Source organism: Anoplolepis gracilipes, chromosome 12 (assembly GCF_047496725.1).
Source record: "Anoplolepis gracilipes chromosome 12, ASM4749672v1, whole genome shotgun sequence".
NCBI classification, from domain to species: Eukaryota; Metazoa; Arthropoda; class Insecta; order Hymenoptera; family Formicidae; genus Anoplolepis; species Anoplolepis gracilipes.
In genome coordinates this window covers 1063163-1085759 of record NC_132981.1, presented here as the reverse complement: position 1 = coordinate 1085759, position 22597 = coordinate 1063163, and the positions used below count along the sequence as shown (strand labels likewise).

Here is a 22597-nt window from a genome sequence, read left to right as displayed (position 1 = left end):
TGGTGGCGCCACCACTGGCGCTAAACTTCAATTATCGATACATACTTTCGACAGAGAGTATGCTTTCGATAATCAGCTGTCAAGTTCATTTTAAAGAGATTACGCATGGAAAAAATGGAAAATTGAAGATTAAAAATTGGAATTTGGAATTAAAACAAAAACACCTAAAATTTAGTCAAATTTAAATTTTCAATTATCAGAATCTGCTGAAATGGATGTGAATCTACTGATATTTATCGCATTGACGATTATTGTATTAATTGTCATATGTATCGTTTTCCTACAACGTAGATCCGAAGGTACGTTATCATTTAGCGATAGCTTTCTTTAGGAGTCAAAAATTGCTTTATGTTTATGTATAAAAATCACATTTTTCTTATAATACATACTTGTGTTACACATAACCTCTTCTGATTTTGAAACAATTTGTTTTTTAATTGAATGATTGTTAATTTATGGCTGTGTTTCGAAATTTATTGCTAGCACTGAAAATCTATAATATATGTAACGTGAACTATGGATTTCCTGTATTGGCAGTGAATTTTGGAACACCACCTATATCGAATTGATATGACATGTTCGCGAAAAACAAATTGAATCAAATTAACTTAAGTCATCGACTTCAAGAATTTAATTTCTTATTTGTTAAAGAAACTTTTATTACTGTATGACAACCAATAAACAAATTTTACTTTTTAGGTATCCAAGAAACACATGCTCAAGATGCTATAGTACAAGGTCGGCCGATAAGAAGAGCAGCTGGTGTCAGAAATAGACATCGCATGCAAGGGAATACTAATTATCAATCATATGAAGAAGACAACAGACAAGTCGATGAAAATAATGATGATGCAGATGACAAAATAGAATTACCAGATCATAAGGTAGGAGCGAAAAAACGGGCAAAGCTAGCAGCTAAAGCTGAGAAAAAGCTTCAGAGAGAGGCAGCAGAACGAGATAGGGAAGAGCGCAAAAAACGAGAACAACTTTTGCAAGAAGAGAGAGACAAGCAGGCTGAGAAAGAGCACGCAGAGGAACTACGAAAAGAGGAAGCAGAGAAAAGAGCTAGAGAGGAGAAAGAGAAGAAGGACTATGAAGAATATTTAAAAATGAAAGAAGCCTTTAACATTGAAGAAGAAGGTTGCGAACAGGAAGATAAAGAGTGTGAAGAGAACTTATTGCAAGAATTTTTAACATATATAAAGCAGAACAAAGTACTGATCTTAGAAGACCTAGCTGCACATTTTGGTTTAAAGACAGCTAGTGTCGTAGAAAGAATTCAACAATTGCAAGCAAATGGTAATTTGACCGGAGTAATTGACGATAGAGGGAAGTTTATTTATATTTCGGAAGATGAACTTCAATCTGTTGCCAAGTTTGTAAGACAACGTGGTAGAATTAGTATCAGCGAATTAGTTGAAAATTCAAATAATTTAATTAATTTAACTCCTGTAAAAAGTTGTAGCGTTTCGGCTAGCTAGACAAGTGTTGTACTAATTGTAAATTCTCTTTATTATATATATTATATAATTAATTATAAAAATATAATAATATAATATAAACATATAATTAAGTGAATGCTTAATTACAATATATTTTAATGATTCATCTTGATTTATATTTATATAAAATTTATTGTAACATTGTTGTGAGTAAAATTTCTATGGATTATATTCTAATTAAAATGTTGCCGTTAACACAATTTCATTACGTTATGTCACTTTGTAATCTTGCTAATGGTCCTCTTAATAAGATTTTTGTATAGGAAATTTTAAAGAAAAATTATAAAATAACTATATTTTTTTCAATTCTTAATTAAGATAAAATTTTGATAAAGAAATTTTAATATGTAAATAAACTAAAGGATTTAAAGATACAATGTAAATTTCAATTTTTAAATATCTTACTTAATTCTTTATTGTTATCTACAATGATTCAAGTCTTGAATGTGCAGAATGTACTCTCATTCGGATTCGATATTTGTACATTTTGTCGCTTTCTTCCATTAAATTTTTCCACGCCTTTCTAATAACAGAGAAGAATTTTGCGATGTGCGTTCTGACGACACGGGGAATCGATATTGCATCAGATTCTAGTTTACCTTAAGCTACACACATGCTAACTTATTCTCGCCCTGAGTTTAATTTATTCTACTAACAGTGGGCACGGCGCTAACGTTTTGTAAAATAAAAAGTATGTTACACGTGCAGAAAATGAGTTGAGTTCTGCAATAAAAGTTTTACACGATATCCGGTTTTAGCGCGTTTATTCATTCTCTTCCGCTAAAAAACATCCATGATTGAGACTCGCGATTTGATTAAAAGATCATAAGAGAGACATTTATTACAGTTCTGTCACTTTATTATTTCCTTATTATTATAAGAAAATAACAAAGTGAGATAATTATATATGAACGTATATAAATAGAATTAATATTTTTGTAGTTTAATAGATGAATGAAATATATATATATATATGCATGTATGTGTGTATACATATTGTTTTCAAAGATAAAAGAGTCTTTGTATTAATATAACATAATAATAAAAAATAAAAACAAAGATTATGAAAGCAAATCAAAGTAACATTATTCTATTCTTTGAAAAAAAGATATTTTTTCAAATAAAAGTATACATAACGATACACTTGATACAATACAATTGATAAAAGATATTAGAGTAAAAGAAAACAATATTAATGAAAGATAACAAAACTGATTTTACTTTAGAGAGGTTTCAACATCTACTAACTGGAAATTTAAAATAAAAATTATAATTACACAAATATTTAATACAAATTGTTTTTTTTTATTAATTTGTATTACAATTTTAATGATTTTTTTCCAAATTTTTTAAATCTGATAACAATCGAGATATTTGAGAAATTAACTGACATATATTTACTGAGAAGCATGATGAAAATCACGGTAAAAAAATTTTTTTAATGAAGCAGATTTAGAAACATATTAAAATATGTAGAATAATGTAATATAAAAAATACTTTGCTATTTTTATTTAGCCCGGAGAGTCACAAGAAAAAAAATTTTTTGAACTCTTCAAGATCTCTCTAATAAATTGAGCAATCTCAAATAGAACAGAAAATCACGATAGTGTCAAAGTAATGTCAAATGACGTCAAAATGACGAGAATATGACTACAAAAACTCACTTTTCGATCATTTTTTAATCATTTTGATGGATTTTGACATTATTGTGACTTTCGCTTCTATCTGGGATTGGTTCAGCATATAAATAAGATAATAAATACATAAAAAATGTAGACTCTTAATGAATAAACTAACAATATAAATGTAAGTTTATATCATCAACTCTAAAGTCAAATGCAATACTGAAAAAAATGCGTTGATCTTGTCTGTCTGCTTTAACAATAAGAGATCCATATATATATATATATATATATATATATATATATACATATATATATGTATGCGTGTGCGTGTGCGTGTGTGTGTGTGTATGTTGCTTTCAGTATCTTTTTTTTCAATACAGTCGGTTATTCTTCATCATAAATTTAATATAAGTTTAATATAAATTTAATATAAATTTATATTTAACAGACATGAGAGCAGCTTTTCTGTAAAATACTTTTTCTCATGATACGCATCCATGCTGCGTTCAATAAAATAAAATGTCTTAATGGTATCTTGGAAAAATTTCGCTGAGAGTTACAAAAAAGAAGATGGGAATATATAGAAAAGAATATATAGAATGAAAGAGAGAGGATATAAGAAAAATAGAATGAAAGAGAGAGGATATTTCCTAATAAAAATCTATTTGCGACACGTGATGAATCATTGTCGCAAAAGTACAGTGACGGAAGCGTATGTGTCTCTGAGGATGTGTGCTTTCGTTGAATTGCAAGCGACAAAATGTATTTTTAACACTGTCACGTGAACCCACCCATGTCTTTAGATCATTGACTACGGATACGTTACTTTTTGTTTTTATATCGCTGCAAATCGCGATTTTATGGGTAAAGGGTGTTGGAGATTTTTGAAGAACACGTTTCCGATAATATTTCTTTCCGCCCATGGAACAAACAGTTTTAATATGACTATATTCGTTTTCTTTATGTAGGATTAAAGAAGAGCATTATATTTATATTATATTTAAATTATATTTAAATAAATTTTTATTGTTAAAAATAAAAATTTTAATTTATAAAAAAAATAAATATTTTTTACAAATATAATAAATAACCTTTAATTTAAAATAAAAACTTATTCACACATATAATAATAAATAATTTTTTTAACCAAATATTTTTGTTTAATTTATAAATAAATTTAAAAGGAAAGGATATTCTTTATATGTAATAAATGATTTTCAATTGGAAAAAAATTAAAAAATAATTATTTTACATTTTAATAACATTTCTATATATTTTTTAAATTTTATAATTATTTATTTTTGTTAATAAATTTGTTTTGAATACAATTCTCTGTTCTAATAATTTTATTAAAAATTATTACTTAATTTAGTTAATTTATTTGTTTTGTGGTTTGTGATTGTTCAAACAAAATTAATACTTAACTGCAAATGAAGATGACAAATGAATATGCGCAACACATTATATTGTAAAAACATATTTTTTTATAATTGAATAATTAAGTGATAAAAAAGATGAGCTGTGACATATTATGTTTTATAAAAAACTATTTGCGTTTTTATGTAGAGTTGAAAATTTTATATTCAAATTTTTAGTAATTAAGAAATAAAAATACTTTATAAATATAATAAATGATTTAGTTAATATATTACTCATATATATAACCTTTAATAACAAATATGTATAACCTTGAATAACAAATATATATAATCTCTTATTTAAATAACAATTTATTTAATTAAATTTTTGTTATTCAAAAACTTTGTTTAAGTAAAAATTATTAGTAAATCAAAAAAAAAAGCGATATTCATTATAAAATGATCTCTATGACATGTATGTATAACATTCTGACAATCAATCTTCCCAAAAAATAATTTTTTTGATCAAAATTTACTTTTTAATATCCTAAATTTACAATTTTAATAAGTAAAAAATAAAATTTTGATATAAATAAAATTAAAAATTTTGTTTATTACTATAACAATAATGTCACTAAATAAAAATTTATTGAACACAAATAAATTTTCTAGTTTATTTTTTTTAATTTAATTTATTTAATTTGCCATTTAAAATAAAATTTGTCTAATTGTATTATCCGTGTATATTCTAATTTAAGAAACTAATTTTTTTGGAGAAAATTAAACAAATTTTTCTAATTTTTTTACGGCAAAGTTTAAATTTTACTAGTCACTTAATTTATGCAACAATTGATTTTTAATAAGACTAAGTTAGTCTCTATTTTTTTGCGTTATTAAAATTCTAATAAGAGAAAAATACAATTATTATACGATCATATAATTTCATAGCAAACTTGTAAATTTAATATTTTAATATGTAATTGTATTTAAAAGGAAAGTAGATTATATATATATATATATATATATATATATATATATATATATTCTATATTAAGGTATCAAACTAAACAATTATACTACTAGAGATATTATAAGATCTTTTAACGATTTTATATGAATTATTAATGAACATATAAAATGTCTCATCAATGTAAATGAGACTATCTCTCCACGTCATAATGGATGTTAGCAGCTCTGAAGAATTCGAAATGGGTCGATGGAAAAAGTTGATGAATCTCAATTAATAAAATGACACAATAGAAGGCATTGTTTCTAAAAAAAGAAGGATATATATATATTTTATTTACATCTATTTGCAATACGGCAAAAAATCCTGTTAATTTAATATTGATTCATTTTTTTGCAAGCGCGTCATATCATTATTATCAGTAATTTATGTTATTCATTTTTAGCTAAAGAGATGGCTTATGAACGACAAAACGTTTAATAATAAACAAATAACCACGAGTGTACATTGTTATATTCGATAATCATAGTATCCCCACCTAATGACAGTCGATGAGGAAGGGGAATGCTGGTGACTATATGTAAGAGCAGCGGAATCGACAGAGAACCAGCAGTCTCCCTCAGACTTTTGGACATTGTAACGTTTGTTTTCAAATTTCGAGATTTCGATAAAAATTCATTCTTTATTCGATCTGTCTGATTAACGAGTATCAAATACCGGAACTTTGAAGTTATCAAGATTTAACTCCGCAGCGACTGCGAAGACTTATGTGTCCATGAGGTGCAAGATCTTAGATTGTCAAGGCAACTCCCCAACATTTCTACCTAGTGTCAGGTGAGCGGAAAATCATTAAAAACAGAATCCGTTTACTGATTAGTCGTCTGATCGGTAATCTTTTCAAAGAGCATATTTTTTAATTTGTCCGTTCGTCAAGATTATTTTGACAACATCTTTTGTAATTTCTTGCAATTTTAAACTTGTCTCTTTTTACTCATGATAAGAAATCAAAAAATTGCAAAAATTTTGTGCTCTTATTTTAACATAATCATTGTTTTAGCTTTTTCTCTTTTTATCGACAAATATTATTGATAAATATTTTTCTAAATATAAAATATAAATTTAAAAAAAATTAAAAAAAAATTCTGTTCTATAACAAAAATTGAGAAACGAATGTACACGCAACGGCAGAAATGGTGTCCGTCGGCAACTTCAGGATCACACGCATACACATGCAGTTAGTACATATGTATACGTATGATTTCTGTTGTATGTGTGTAACGCTGAAGTTGTCGTCGGACACCATTTCTGCTGGTACCCGTACATACATCAAGGTTCTAAGAACTTTTTAGAGAAAAAATGTTGCGACAAGAATATTGCGACATCAGTTGTTCTTATGTTTTTTTTCCCTCTTACATGAATAGTCATCAATTAAATAGTTTATATCGCATATTTTATTTTAATTTCTGCAGTCTTATATAAAATTAAACATTTTAATTAACTTATGCATGCGTATTTAATATAATAACTTGATTGTGTGTCAATTATATTATATTATATATTTTAAAAGCCTATAGGCTTTTATCGTTATATAAAATTATGGTTTTAAAAAGAATTATTCCTCCATAATGTTTATAATTCTTTCACTCTTTTTGTAGACTGGCTAAAAATCTTGGAACACGCAAAGGAAGTCGAAGAGGCAACGCTGGAAACCGGCTTGAATTATTAGTTCTAGTTCATTTACATCACGTGCCGTAGAATACGTAATATTTGCAAACACATATATTGTCAAGGCAACTTTCCAACATTTCTACCTAGTGTCAGGTGAGCGGAAAATCATTAAAAACAGAATCCGTTTACTGATTAGTCGTCTGATCGGTAATCTTTTCGAAGAGTATATTTTTTAACTTGTCCGTTCGTCAAGATTATTTTGACAACATCTTTTGTAATTTCTTGCAATTTTACACTTGTCTCTTTTTACTCATGATAAGAAATTAAAAGATTGCAAAAATTTTGTGCTCTTATTTTAACATAATCATTGTTTTAGCTTTTCCTCTTTTTATCGACAAATATTATTGGTAAACACTTTTCTAAATATATCACATAAATTTAAAAAAAATTTTTTAAAATTCTGTTCTGTAACAAAAATTGAGAAACTAATGTACATCAAGGTTCTAAGAACTTTTTAGAGGAAAAATGTTGCGACAAGAATATTGCGACATCAGTTGTTCTTATGTTTGTTTTTCCTTCTTACATGAATAGTCATCAATTAAATAGTTCATATCGCATATTTTATTTTAATTTCTGCAGTCTTATATAAAATTAAACATTTTAATTAATTTATGCATGCGTATTTAATATAATAACTCGATTGTGTGTCAATTATATTATATATTTTAAAAGCCTATAGGCTTTTATCGTTATATAAAATTATGGTTTTAAAAAGAATTATTCCTCCATAATGTTTATAATTCTTTCACTCTTTTTGCAGACTGGCTAAAAATCTTGGAACACGCAAAGGAAGTCGAAGAGGCAACGCTGGAAACCGGCTTGAATTATTAGTTCTAGTTCATTTACATCACGTGCCGTAGAATACGTAATAATTGCAAACACATATATTTTCATGAGAAGACAGGTTTTGAAGTCTGGAATAAAGTTTTTTTCTTATTTTTTGCAGTAATATAAACGATCGATAACGATCTTTCTGGTAACCGAATTTCTAAGTGATACTCAAGAGTAAGTTCGATAAATTGCCTACAAGTAATCGCTTACAGCGCAAATTGCTTTTGATATCAATTTTAGCTTATCAAAGAAAAAAAGGAATAAAATTGTTTATCAGACAAAATTTGTAGAAAATAAAAATATGGTGTACACGGATACAAGCGGATCCACGATTAAAGGTCCTTATCAAGAAATCAAGTACGTATAACATTTACACTTATTATTAATAAAAGCAACAAAAATAAAATTTTTTTTTGTTTATGTGTGCGAGTTTTGTAAAAATATTTACTATAAAATATTGACTTAATATAAAAAATATTTACCTTTAGCCATAATGTCAAAATAATCTTTAAAAGGTTTTAGCTTTAAATTTATTTGTTAAGAACAAGCTATAAATACGTGGTGAGCAAAAAGATTATTTAATAATTTTTAATAAATCGTGAACAGTGATTAAAATTAGTCAAGATCTTGATTTTGACAACACACGTCAACTAGAAGTCTTTGGAGCCTGATTGCGTAAAGAAAAATATTCATCTCGTATTATTATTCATTACAGAAAAGATAAGAAAGAACATACATCGTCGAGAGAACAGCAGCAGCAGCAATATCATCAGCATCAATCATCAAGGAATAATGACAAATATGGCTCATGGGGCTCGATCTTTAAAAACAAGGACAACTTTGTCGACATGCATATATGCTAATGTGCCTTTCAGCAGAATATCTCCTTCATATACGACGTCACGATTAATGAATCTACGCACGTTATCCTTGAAATGCAATATATTTTTTTACGGAAGTATTACGGAGTAAAAATAGAAACTTCTGAGAATAAAAACATCGAATGCTTCTGATATCGAAGGTTTCATAATAGAGAGGCGTAGCCCCAATTTTTTAGATATGGAATATTAATTAAGATAAGATATTAAAATATTATACATATATCTTTTTTTAAATAAAATATTGAAGAGATATTAATATTTCTAATGTCTTCTTATATCAAAATGTGCAAAAATTACATTTCTATAAAATTCAAAATGTTTCGCATTGCTGTTTGCGAAATATACAAATGATTGAAAAAAAGAAATAAATGTGCCACCTTTAGCCTTTGATATAAATAATTAAGTGTAGATTGTATTGCGGAAAACATCGGACAAATGCCTTCATTTTTTTTTCTTCATTTCACTTTCGACATTTTCTGAAAAAAAATTGATAATGTTATTATTTCTGAGCTGGAAATAAAAAAAATTATGTTATGCTTTATTAACTTTATATTTCATCTTCGTGAGTCAAACAGCCTGAAAAAACATGAAATGACAATTTTCAAAATGAAATAAATAAATGGAATATGTTATTGTAGTTTGAGTGAATATTTCATAAAAAAAAAATTTCATAAAAATAAAGATTATATAATCTATCAAACATACAAATTTTTTAAGAGATTAACTTTACCAAATAAGAAAATAAAAATCTAATTCTTATACAAAGAATCTAAATAATTAGAAATTAAAACTAATTTTGAAAATTTTTATTTTATACACAAATGTTAATTTATTATATTATAAATATTTTAATAAACACTTTATATCTTCTATTATTCAGTGGTGTAAAATGAATCACTACTGTTATCGTAAATAAGTAATTAACTTTACAAATAATAAATTAAGTAATTAATGCTTACTTTACGGTTGTGCCACCGTTAACTTAAATATTTATTTTTTGTTCGATAACAATAAACAATAAGATATAGAATGCCATATTAGTATATTACTTCACCTCATTTATTTTTTAAAATTAAAAAAAATATATATACAGGGTGTCCGGTAATTCGTAAAAAATCTTTTGTGTACATACAGGTAGAGCGGATCAAACTGAGCAAAAAAGTTCTATATTATTTTTAATCTGTATATTTGTCAGATGTTCTCCGCATTTATCTTATATCGCTCTATCACGTTTCGCTGTTTGCATCATGTTGTTTAATATGGCTTCTGGTTTTTTCCTGTATATTATTAACCTTGAGTTAATTAATATACAGGAAAAAATTGATTCACCTATATATACAAAGTGTCTTATTTTAATTTATCTCCTCAAAAACTTTTTTACTTTTATAGAGAAAAATACTTTGGACAAAAGTTTGGTTCAAAGGGGTATAAGACATGATGCCATTGACTTGACCTTGGATGTATATGCCAAGAAGTTAATTTTGTGTTTTAAAATAGAATTAGTCTAAACAATTTTTTTATATATCGATTCTTCGGAAGTAAGATAAATAAGGGTATGCTAAAAAAGTCAATAGTTTATGAAAATATTATAATTATTGATTTTTATACTTTAATTTGACATATTGCATAAACTATGAAATATCTCATAAAATATTTATTTCTTAATTATAAATACTTTTATTTACAAAATAAAGGAATCAATTTGTGTAAAGAAAGCACATAGCTGTCTTAAAGAAAAAATATGTAACTGCTCGTTGCAAATTCATATTTCTTCTTTAAAACATGTATTTTTTTACACCAATTAATTCCTTACATTATTATGTGCATAAAAGTATTGAGGCAAGATACTTGAAAAAAATATATTTTATAAGATATTTTATATTTAATGCAAAATTATGTCAATTAGAGTTAAAATACTGTAAACTATTAACTTTTTATCATACAATAGTAAGACAACAAAGAAAAATAAAAACTGAAAATGACGTTTTTTTTGATAACTCAAGAAATAATAGAATTAGGGAGCCGAATTTTTTTTTTCAGCAAAGATATGACAGACCAAATGTTATTTGAAAACGCGTTGGGAGCACTTTTAATATGCTTATCCGGCTATAGCCTTTGAAAAAATGAGAAAAATTGCTCAAATGTAATTATATATAAATTTATATGATTACATAGCCAATTTCTGGACATATATGAATATATACATATATCTATATATATATATATATATATATATATATATATAGATATACAACTTTTATTATATTAAAATATCTACATTATTATAAAAAAATGATGCATAGCTCTCCGTTCTTCAACACAGATAAATTTTGTAATCAATCACTATACTCACAATAAAGTTCAGTTCAAGCCATTTAATTTCGTATATATTTGTTATGGTCTATCTCTTTTAGTTTAAAAGATAAAAGGGGGTGGCCACTTCCAGGTAGGACACGTGTATATATATATTTTTTTAATATATATATATATATATATATTATATATGAAAACTTTATTAATTATAATATCAAATATTAGTATTAAAAAAATTGTTTTGGATAAAAATAAAATTTTAAAAAAGATGTTCTAAGAGTAATATTTGATATTTTAGTATAAGATACTTTCAAAATCTAAAAAAAAAAAATTTCAAATAGAATTATGTATATGATTTCTCTTACATATATGTGAATTTTGCTAATACTCCTGTGGGTATAAAAGTTTTGAAATAGAATTATTTAAATTATTAAGAAATTGTACAAAAATTATTTAAAAAAATCAATAATTTAAAAGATATTTCCCAATTCATTTTGACATATTGTGTGTAGTATAACATATATTGTACAATATCTTATAAAATATTATTTCTTTAATTTAATATTTTTACATACATAACAGTAAAAAACAAAATTTGATTGATATACATTGATAGCAGAATTTAAATATAATTGCATTTAAAAAAATGCTAATTCATTTAGATAATGTTTTCCAGCATCCAGTGCATTAGAAGGAAAGCGGTATGATTGCAGTCAGTTCTAAAGTAAAGTGGCAGACAGTTAACGTCTGGCGGGGTAAAGTACGACGGAGGGAAGCTTGCGCCGAACGAGCTTTTTCTCGTATCTCGGGGCGAGTCGAGGCAGTCGGTCGGAGCGCGCTGATTCGGTCGGAAGTCTAGGAAGGAACAAGGGAAGCTGTTCGCGTAGCTCGATCGCGTATCCGACCGGATGGTTTATTTATTTTTTTCTAGACGACATTTTTTATTTATTTATTTATTTATTTCTATATTATTAATTAAAAAAACTCTTGAAACCTCGTATTCGCGAGCAATCAAGAAAGTTTCTCCTCCAAGTTTCCGCGCGTTTTAATTTTCTTCTTTGTTCGTACTATATTCGCGAGGCAACAAGATTTTTGGTCCTGTTTGAGCGGTGCCACTCGCGACAAAGAAATCTAAGGAAAAGAAAGGAAGGAAAGTGTCATCGTGCACGCGCAGAAGGCGAGAATCTTGGGAGAAGTCGACGGTCCGACGTCACTGCTATTTCCAGGCTGAGATACACCGGTGAGACACACTCGGCGCGACAATTTCTAGTAGTTAATTGTGTATTTCGTCAAAAATCCCAAAATTTGTATTTTTCGTTTATAAATTTATTTTAATTATGAACTGATTTAATTTATTTTAAATTTATTTTAGTTAAATATATATATATATATATTGATCCTTATGGAAAAGCACACACATACATATTTGAAATGTTCAAATAAAAGCAATTCTTCCTAGTCAATTTCTTACTTTATTAAAATTTTAGAGAAATAAAAGAAATATCAGGTGTGAAGGGTTTTAATTAATTTTAATTAAAATGTGTATTTTTGACAAAGTTGCGAAAAAGAGAATCGAAAATCAAATACAATAAAATATCTTGATTTTGAGTCAGTCACAAAAAAGAAATAAATAAAATAAAGTGCAAAATACGCGAAAAATTGTATAATAATTATTAGAATATATTAATTGCGCCGATACACTGTTGAATAATCGATTGATCTCTTGAAGTCGCAATTGTTTATGCCAGGGCGTGACTCGGATGATCACAAAAGAGTTCACAGAATATTACATTCTAAACAAAAAATCTATTAAAGAAACAGATGTACAATTATGTATATGTGTACAAAAGAACAAGTCGATCAATCTAATGTAAATAATAAATCATTGTGAACAAATAATTAAACATATATTATTTCAATTTTTCAGCTCACAATCAATTTTTCAATTTTATTTTAAAAAATATTTAACATATATTATGTATACTAACGCTTGAAAATTTCGAGAATAGAAGATAAATTTCCCATTAGAGATACTTTACTTAGAGAAAAAAAGAAAAAGGGGTAGAGAGAAGGATTTCGACCGGAAATAGAGACTTCCTCTAACCGGGAACTTAGACTCTTCCTTCCGTTTGGTAGATGCCAACGTTCGTTGTATCCATAGGTGCATATAACGCCGTCGCGCCGCTATTTTTGTCAGCATTCAACAGTCACCCGTCAAGACGGAACGTGTAGCTACCCTCTCGTGTGCAGCCGAAAAGCTGTGCGCGCGTGCTCCCGCTTTGCTTTTTCGGCTCTTGTACCCTCGCACGAGTATTGTTCGATCCTTCCGATCATTCTTCACGAGCTCGCCATTTTTGTCACGATGATTGTATATAGCTTTTACGTAATTTATATACATATACAAGGCTATTTAAATCCCTTACAATTGTTACCTGTTTATTAAATTATGATTAATGATGTTTTTAATAATATAATTTTAATTTAATAATATCATCCTAATAGAGATGTAAAAAAAACGTTTTTAGAAAAAAAATATTAAAAAAAAATAAATTTAGTTTCTTTTTATTATTTTAAATATAATATTAAATATAATATTATTTTTTTTTATTTTTTTAAATATAATATTATTTTTCTTTACACATTTTTATTAATATAATAAAAAATTAAAGTTCTTATGCTTTTAGCTTTTTTTAAAGTAATTTTAATGGATTAATAAAACTATTGTGGTAAATTACCAAACACAACGTGATTTAAATAATTTCCAGTCAGAGATAACAAAAATTTTTATTATGCATCTAAATGAAAATTATTAGAATTATATTGCGTTTAATATTATTTTAACAATAAAATTCTAATTAATCCATTAACCTTGTTTTTTTAGAAAAATAAAATATAAAAGGATTTTTTCTTTATAAAATGTTTACATCTGTGAATTACAAATGGATAGAGAAAGCTGATTGTAAGAGTCTTTAATACTTTTTAATGATAGTAAAGATGTGAAAAACACATTAAAAAAAAAAAAAAAAAACAAGACTTTTTTTTCATCAAAAATAGTATTTTATTTAAAAAAATTTTTTTTTCTATTTACGTATGTACACCTCTAAATCTATATAAATTTTATATAGCCCGGACATTGACTTTTTTGATTATATGTATGTGGAAGTATGACAAATTAAACCATATTTTTTAATAATATAACCTGTTCGAAGAAAAAAATTAAATAATAGCCGATTGTAAAATGATTGCAAAAAGAATAAATTGATAAAAAAATATTCAATTTTAACACGCATTCGTTAATTCTTGACGCGTCTGCACGTGTTTGTTATCGTGTCTCACACTTTTTGTACAATCCGAAAAGATTTAAAAGTGGAGGAAGGGGGATAACTGTTGATGAGAGAATTTTTACAAAATAAATAGACAAAAGATTTTTTTAATTTCAGAAACGTTAATTTTTTATTTTAATTTAAAAATGATGCGAAAGAAATATTAATTGGTTTTAATTTCAAAGTAACACGATAGCGAAACAATTTTTTTTATTTATGCCAAGACTTATGAGTTTCAATAGAAATCAGATTACAGTTGGAAAAAATACAAATCAATGGCGCCACTGCTTGCTTGTTCGAAGCCAAATATAGCTAAGGGATAATCTCGGCAGCGATTTAGGTACGTCATCTCTCGGCAGCATAAACCACGTGGTAAATAGGATTTAATCTTCGTGCAAGATCCCTTTCTGCGTTTGTATCGACGGCAATAAGGTGGCACGTGCTGAGAGAATCAGAAGGGAGCGTCTTCAATTAGGGGAAGTCAAGTTCATTCAACTTGAGACATACGTCAAGGTACAATTTCCCCGAAAGATGTCCGATACTCAGGATACCTAAGCTAAGATGTATCACAAGCTCGTTGTGAGGTCGTTAACCTTTCTATAGTTTTGTGATGACACAAAACTCACATAAAATACGTCAATTATTTTAAACTAGGGTTCGATTTTGCGCAATAATTATTCGTATGGTTATGAACATGTTTCACTTTTCAAAAGAGAATTAGGCCTATCAAATATACGGACTACTTTATTATGCGAAAATAAATGTAAATAATTTTATATACTTTATATATTACAATATACACTACGCAAAAAAATTAAGGAGCCACTTTCTTCCATATAAAAAAAGGCCAATTTTTTCAAGTAGTTGCAACTTTCTAAAAAATAATCGGAATAAGATCAATAAAAAAATTTCAAAGCTAAAAATTTCTAGTTTTAGAATCTTTAAATAAATTTTAATTTTTTCTATTTGTTACAAAATTACATTGTAAGAAAGCGACGTCCGTTGATGAAACAAATTTTTCAAAAGTTGTCCAAGAATGTCGAATTAAAAAAAAAGTCCTAACACGATTTCATTAATTGGGTGTTAAAGAGCAGAGTTCTAGCTTTAATTTTTTTTTTTTTTTTTTTTTTTTTGATGAATGTTTCATGATTCTTTTTTCGCCGAGATATTCACTATTAAAACAAAATCGAGCTATTGTCTTTGAACGCTTATAACTAGTGAAAAAAACATTGCACGATAATTATTAAAAAAACAATTTAAACAGAAAAGTTAGCACTTTAAAATGCTTTTATTGTTTTCTCAATAATTATTTATTTTTAAAGCATAATTGTGTTACTTAAAAATCAAGTAAAATTTGCACTTTTATCTTTTTTTATTTAAATCCATGCAAGTTAACGGAAAAACCTCATGTAAAATTTCCATTAACTCTACAATATTTACAAGTAAAAAGCATTCCAGTTACTCGTACAAAAGGCCGAAGAGTTAAATTTTTTTCTGTATATTTTAAAAACTTAAATTAATGATTATTGTACGATAATTTTTTTACTAGTTATAAACGTTCAAAGTCAATAGCTCAATTTTGCTTTAATAATGAATATCTCGGCGAAAAAGATCGTAAAACATTCGTTAAAAAAAGAAATAAAGCTAAAACTTTGCTCTTTAATACCTAATTAATGAAATTGTGCTAGGATTTTTTTAAATTCAGTATTCTTGAACAAACTTTTAAAAAATTTGTTCAATTGACGGACGTCGCTTTCTTACAATGTAATTTTGTAACAAATAGAAAGAAAGAATTGAAATTCATTTAAAGATTTTAAAATTAGAAACTTTAAGCTTTAAAATGCTTTTCTATTGATCTTATTCCGATTATTTTTAAAGAAGTTGTAGCTACTTGAAAATTGGTTTTTTTTATATGGAAGAAAGCGGCCCTTTAATTTTTTTGCGTAGTGTATATTATTTTGATATTTATTCTTTTTTCTTTTTATTCCTAAAATTTTCTATTTCTTTTAAATCGTTAAAAAATCTCACCATTTAAACGTTGATTTGATCAATTATTTAATTCACATGTACTTTTTAGAATCCATTTTTTACTTTTTCTCGTTATTTAATATATTTTTTTATACATTATGTGAGAACCCGTTGACAGGATCTGGAGTAAAACGGATGCCAACATATATCCTGCTGACTATTATCCCACGTTATTCTTCTCATTTTTAGCGTCGGTGTGTAATCATACAAATTATTTTGTTCCGTGACTCAATTACTTAATAACCCTTTATAACCCCTGACTTTTTAATGAACTTGCATGATGTGCATCGACTGCAATCAATAGCGTCACAATTACATCTTGATCTAAAAAAAAATAAAAAAAAAATAAACACATGTATTGCGGAAAATTTAAAAAATTTAGAAATAGAGCCTTATCGTTCGCAGGCTAAAAAGAGAGAAAAGAGAAAGAAAGAAAAAAAAACTACTGTAGCGAAAGAAAGAGAGATAGAGACGTAGTCTAAGAATAGAAGAAATTTTTTTCTTATTCTTCCGTCGGATATAATTGTTAGAGAAATTCGATCTTTAAAAATTTATTCATGACATTTTTATTATTATTTTTGTTAAATTTCGCTGTCAAGTTTTTCGAGTTTAATTTTCTTAAAGTAAGAATAAACCTACGTTATTTTTAAGATTTTAGAGAGATCAAAATAAAATTGTTTTTCCTTTAAAAAAATAATATATCTCGAGGTACTTGAGTAATCAAATATTTGTAAATTTAAATAAATAATTATGTACGCAGTGATCACATTAAAACACAGTTTATCCGATAGTGTCCTCTTGTTTTACCACATGTGTGTATACGGGAATATATTTACTCACGCAAACAGTGATCTGGAGAAACTTTCTTTAGTAGACTTTCTTTGAAAACCTTTCAAGCAACAACTGCCGAAAGATCTCGCTCTCTTTTTCGTCCTCTTTGTTCCAAGTATATCTAAGACCCCCTGCGAACATAAAGGCGTGGCTTTAACAGCCACCGGGATGAAACTCTACATCCGCCGCCGTATCACAGAAACGTAGACAGAGACTTATTTGCATACATTATATAACATTATAATTAACAAACATTATATGATTAATCTTACCTTTATTCATTATTGAATATTAAATATATTTGCAATTATAGGTTATTTTATAGGTTATGTTACATGGTGTTTTCTTTCGAAATATTTTGATGTCGTACAAGGAAAATGTTTTAAAGAAATTTATAGGCGTTTGAGGGAGAAAGAAAGTTGATAATTTTGAACTTTAAATAAGGTCATTTTTCAAATTCATGTCCCAGGTAGAACAGAAAATTCCAATAATGTCAAAATACGTCAAAATGACAAAAAAATAATCGAAAAGTGAGTTTTTGTAGTCATATTCTCGTCATTTTGACGTTACTTTGATATTATCGTGACTTTCTGTTCTACTTGGAATGTACAGATCAATCTAATTTTTTAAATAGAACACTCTATATATAATACTCCCAAGAATAAAAGCTAATTTTTTCTCATCTGCACAAATGCATAATTTATTTCAAAGAAAATTGCGTTTCTTTTTTACCGCGATAATTCGTACGAAACGAGAATATCGACCGACGGTATATACGACGGATGGACATTCCCAAAGAGGCTTCTATCTTTCCTGCGGTGATCAAATCCCTGAAGAATGACGGCGTCTACCGGTACGTCGAGACGGCGGCGGTCGCGCCTCCCGAAATAACTCCCGCGTCCTGAACTCGAGGAGGAACCACGCGTACGCAGCCACGAGGAACCGGTTGCCATGGGACTCCAAAAAAAAAGATTTACATGTCGATACATTTTGGAGCTATATATTACGGGAAATTCCTCGTCTCGCAATAAACGTCAATTAATAACGTCCCAGGTAGCACATGTTCGTTTTATAAATGTTTTCTAAACGTATCCAATATTTTTTAACCGTCAAGCACCAATAAAAACGTTTCAACAGAAACATTTTAAAAATCATGGTTTAAAAAATGTATTTTTTACGTTTCTATAAATAGAACAAAAATTAATTTTTTCATTCAAAATTATATATATATATATATATATATATATATATATATATATATATATATATATATACACATTATTAAGACTGTACTTATTAAGACGATCCCCAGATAGCACAGAAAATTAAAAGATGACGAAAAGATGTCTTTTTGATCATCTTTTCAACAAGACAAAAAAGATCTATTTTATAATATACGTGTTCCTTTGTTTGCCGCTACGTGGCGTGTTCGGACTTAACTATAACTCGTATTCAAGTTTTCATAACATGTATATGTATAAAGCCTAAAAGAACAGGTACTAAAAGTATAATTTAAGTTATGTCTTTTTTGTCAATTTCTGAGTAACTTCTGATGTAATCTCGACAAAAGATTCAAAACATGATGAAAATAGATGGATTATATCCATATATGCATTATTTTATTGAATTTGTGTATAAACAAATTTTTCACAAATAAAAGAAAAAAACCGTATTTTGACAGTTTCGTAAATATTTTTTTTTTGTTAGAAAATGACGTTTCCCTTAACGTTTTTTAAGTGGACATTTTAACCAATCAGAAACGTTTTTAAGAGCCGGTTCTAAAACGTTTCGCAGAAACATTTGTCACTTTATCACGTTAAAATTTTGAGAAATTTAAAATTTAAATTGTAAAAGAAGAGTATTTTAATGTACACTTACACTGACTCTCATGTTGCAGCTACAATTAATGTGCTCTCTTTTTCTCTCTCTCTCTCTCTCTCTCTCTCTCTCTCTCTCTCTCTCTCTCTCTCTTCTTGCAAAAATTTTATTTTATTCAAAATCAAACATATATGGTTAGAACTTACAATCCTTAAAAAAATTTATTTTGAAGATAAAGATTAATAAAATAAAGTAGAAACTATTCGTGATTAAATATTTATTAGATTGAAAAAAGGTTTATTTGCTCAAAATTCATTATGTGAAAATTTTAATACGTTCTATTGTAAAATAAAGTAGTTGAAACGTATTTATTTATCCATTTATTTATTATAATCTAATAATAATTCCATGAAATTTTATTTTGAAAATGTTTAGATGTTAATATTTTTTAAATAAAATATTTACGGACGTATCTTCGAAGAAAATGTTTTTTTAATTTTGAGATCCTAAAGTTATATTTTAAGTTAGAACATTTAATTTTGAAACATCCTGTGTATATAATATAATATATAGGGTGTGTCTTCTAATTAGATCACTTGAAATATCTCTGTTTCTTTTGATGATACGCGAAAGAGTCGAATGCGAAAATTATTGGATTCAAAGAGACTAATGAAAGTTTGATAAATAAAAATTTTGTTTTAATGTCAACTTTTACGAGATTTCAAAGTCATGGACTTTTTTTTTTAAATGAAATGACATATTTTTATTAACACAGTGATGTAACTAAAAAAACGAATGTAACCACATCAAATATATAGACCTTCACATAAATCACAAAAATCACGTTTATAGGAAAAAATTATAATACAAGTTGAATTTGTTAAACACCCGGTATATAACATAATATAGTACAATATAATACATAAACTAAAAAGAATGCACAAATAAATGAAAATATGAAACGAGCAGATTCTTGGTTCCATAGATATTCCAATCTGATTTCTGGCATTTATTTCGCAATAAAATCATACAGATTGACATCCCATAGAATATTATTTTGAACTAGGCTTTTAACGGTGAAAACTGGGTGATTAAAATATCGACATCATATCGTATAACGATACCGTCAGGTTCGTTTTCTCTTTACATTTGCTCTATTTATACTTTGGGTAATTTAAGTCGATAGTTGAACCATTGCACACGTGTCTCACGGTTAATTTACATTTCATTGTACAAAGACTCGTCAAGCGTTTAGATTCAGTTGAGATATGAATCGTAAATAATCGAACAATTGGTAGTAAAACAAGTAGGATTGTAAATCTAGGAAAGAAATGCAATTATGAGAACAATCTCATTTTTTATATTTTTTATATTCATAAAATGTAAAGCATGCGAAAGATAAAAAATTGGGAAAAAATCCTACTTGCTGGCTATATTTGACGTTTCGAGTTATCCAGTAAAATCATGCGAACTTTAATTCTACTGTATAACTGTATTACATACCTTATACCTGCATGCAAACTTGTATTACACTAGCAAATTCCATTGCAATATGTATGTATGTGCACTACTTTTATTACAGCGTTAGGTTCATTCGATCTTTCTAGACTCGAGTTTTTATTTATCAAGGGAGATATTCAAATTCTTTATATCCAGAATATATTGAAATATATTGAAAGAGAAACAAAACTCATAATTTTATTTTGGATTTCACAGTCTGTTGCCGAATGTACTGCGAAATAAGAGCATCATTCAATTGAGGTGGGAAAGCGAGATGAAATCGAGAGATTCTATCGTATACACACCGGTGTCCCTCGGACCTGACACTGATGATGAAGAAACATTGGTCAACGTGGAAGTCTACAAAAATGGTGAGTTTTATATGCAAAATTTGAATGGATTTCCATATAAAACATTGCTAATCCAAGAATAAACACCTGCATATTATATTATATACAAGGTGTCTTAGTAAAGATGGCCAATCTCTCGTAAGCATGTAGAGTAAGTAAAAATAACCCCATAAGTTCCTATAAAATTTTTTTCTAAAATCCATTTCTACCGAGATATTTGTCTTTAAAGTTTAAATTTGAGAATCATTTTTCTTAAATAATTTTTATATTACTTTGTAGATCTTAATAATGTACATATAAAAACTTCTTTTATTATTAAGTGAAGATCTTTAAAATAGTATGATAGATTTTTTATATCATCTTGGAGAGCCAAAATCGGATTACCTGTAAGTTTTTTAACTTACAAAATTTAAAGCCGGTGGGTTTCTTTTTTTAGGTCACGTTTTTAGATTCTTCACGTCTTTCTCTAAGAAAGAGGTATTCTTATTTCATTTCATTAAAACTAACTGTCTTCAAGAAAAACGCATTTGATTGATAGAAAGTAAACCTTTATTTGTGTAATAACTGAATAATGATCTTCAAAATGATACAAAATTACATTGCGTTTAAAATTATTTAAAAGAAAATGAATTTAGCTAAATTTACAAAAAATGTTCAAAATGACTTCCATCGACTCTAACGCATTTCCGTGCATGATGAATTGATGAATGTTGCACCCGCCATAATATCTCAGGATCATTTATAATTTCATTTTATTTGTAATTTTTTGTAATTCATTTGTAATATGTAATTATATAAATGCCCACAAGAGATTGCCTACGTTTACTAAGACACTCTGTATACAGGGTGTGTCAGGATTAAATGTCTTAACTTCTAAAAATATGAATTTAAGATCTCAAAATAATTAAAAAAAATTTTTTTCTGAAGATATTAAGATGCTCGTAAACATCTTAGATTGGGCACTTACCTGTAAATTATACAACTAAAAAAAAATAAATATACTTTTTATGCCTTAAAAATTAAGCTATTTTCATTCTGGTGAAACTCAACGGAAAATTGTAGAAAAAAATTAAAAAAACATTTTAAAGCTTGAAGTTTCAACTTTAGTTATTGGTTTTGTAAATTTTTTTATTTTCCTTGTCCTTGCTTTAAGAAAGAACACATTGTTCTATTATTTAAAATTATTTTTATACACTCTGTGGCTCGATAAAAAATTTCTCTACAAATATTTAAATTAGGTTGCATAAACTACAACATTTTGCTTACAGAACTTCTACTTTTTCGTGCGATTTTTTAAGTCAATTATACTATGTATTTTAAACCCAAACCTACTTTACCTAAACTATGTATGTTTTAGAAATAAGACATTAAAATTTTTTTTTTTAACTATTGATAGCACGTTGAAGTTGAAACTTTAAGCTTCAACATGTTTTTTAATTTTTTGTCTATAATGATTTTTTACCGAGTATCGACATTATTTCTAGAAAATAAGATTTAGATTTAAAATAATGTAACTAGACAGAAAAAAATTGTAGAAAAAT

The 22597-nt window shown here is 27.1% G+C and overlaps 2 protein-coding genes and 1 long non-coding RNA gene across 5 annotated transcripts in view; all 3 read left to right on the top strand.

Moving 5' to 3' along the window:
• The first annotated feature begins 42 nt into the window (after positions 1-42).
• On the top strand, positions 43-1702 carry Ddrgk1 (DDRGK domain containing 1). Its single transcript, XM_072903403.1, has 2 exons — positions 43-299; positions 700-1702. The coding sequence occupies exons 1-2, from the start codon at positions 212-214 to the stop codon at positions 1479-1481; spliced, it is 870 nt and encodes a 289-aa protein (XP_072759504.1). The 5' UTR covers positions 43-211; the 3' UTR covers positions 1482-1702.
• Positions 1703-6051: 4349 nt separating this feature from the next.
• LOC140671683 (uncharacterized) lies at positions 6052-9530 on the top strand. The gene is made up of 6 exons (XR_012047782.1): positions 6052-6287; positions 7109-7274; positions 7942-8046; positions 8128-8186; positions 8253-8369; positions 8728-9530. It is a non-coding gene; the product is annotated as an uncharacterized lncRNA (long non-coding RNA).
• A 2551-nt stretch (positions 9531-12081) lies between these two features.
• The window catches only part of Rols (zinc-RING finger and ankyrin repeat domain-containing protein rolling pebbles), a 50133-nt gene continuing 39617 nt past the window's right edge, over positions 12082-22597 (top strand). For 2 of the 3 annotated variants that reach the window (XM_072903205.1, XM_072903204.1), the window contains exons 1-2: positions 12082-12446; positions 20923-21077. In XM_072903205.1, the coding sequence (XP_072759306.1) occupies positions 20981-21077 (97 nt within the window). In that variant the 5' untranslated portion in view covers positions 12082-12446; positions 20923-20980. The remainder of the gene's footprint in view (positions 12447-20922; positions 21078-22597) is intronic. The other variant, XM_072903207.1, reaches the window with a different exon arrangement.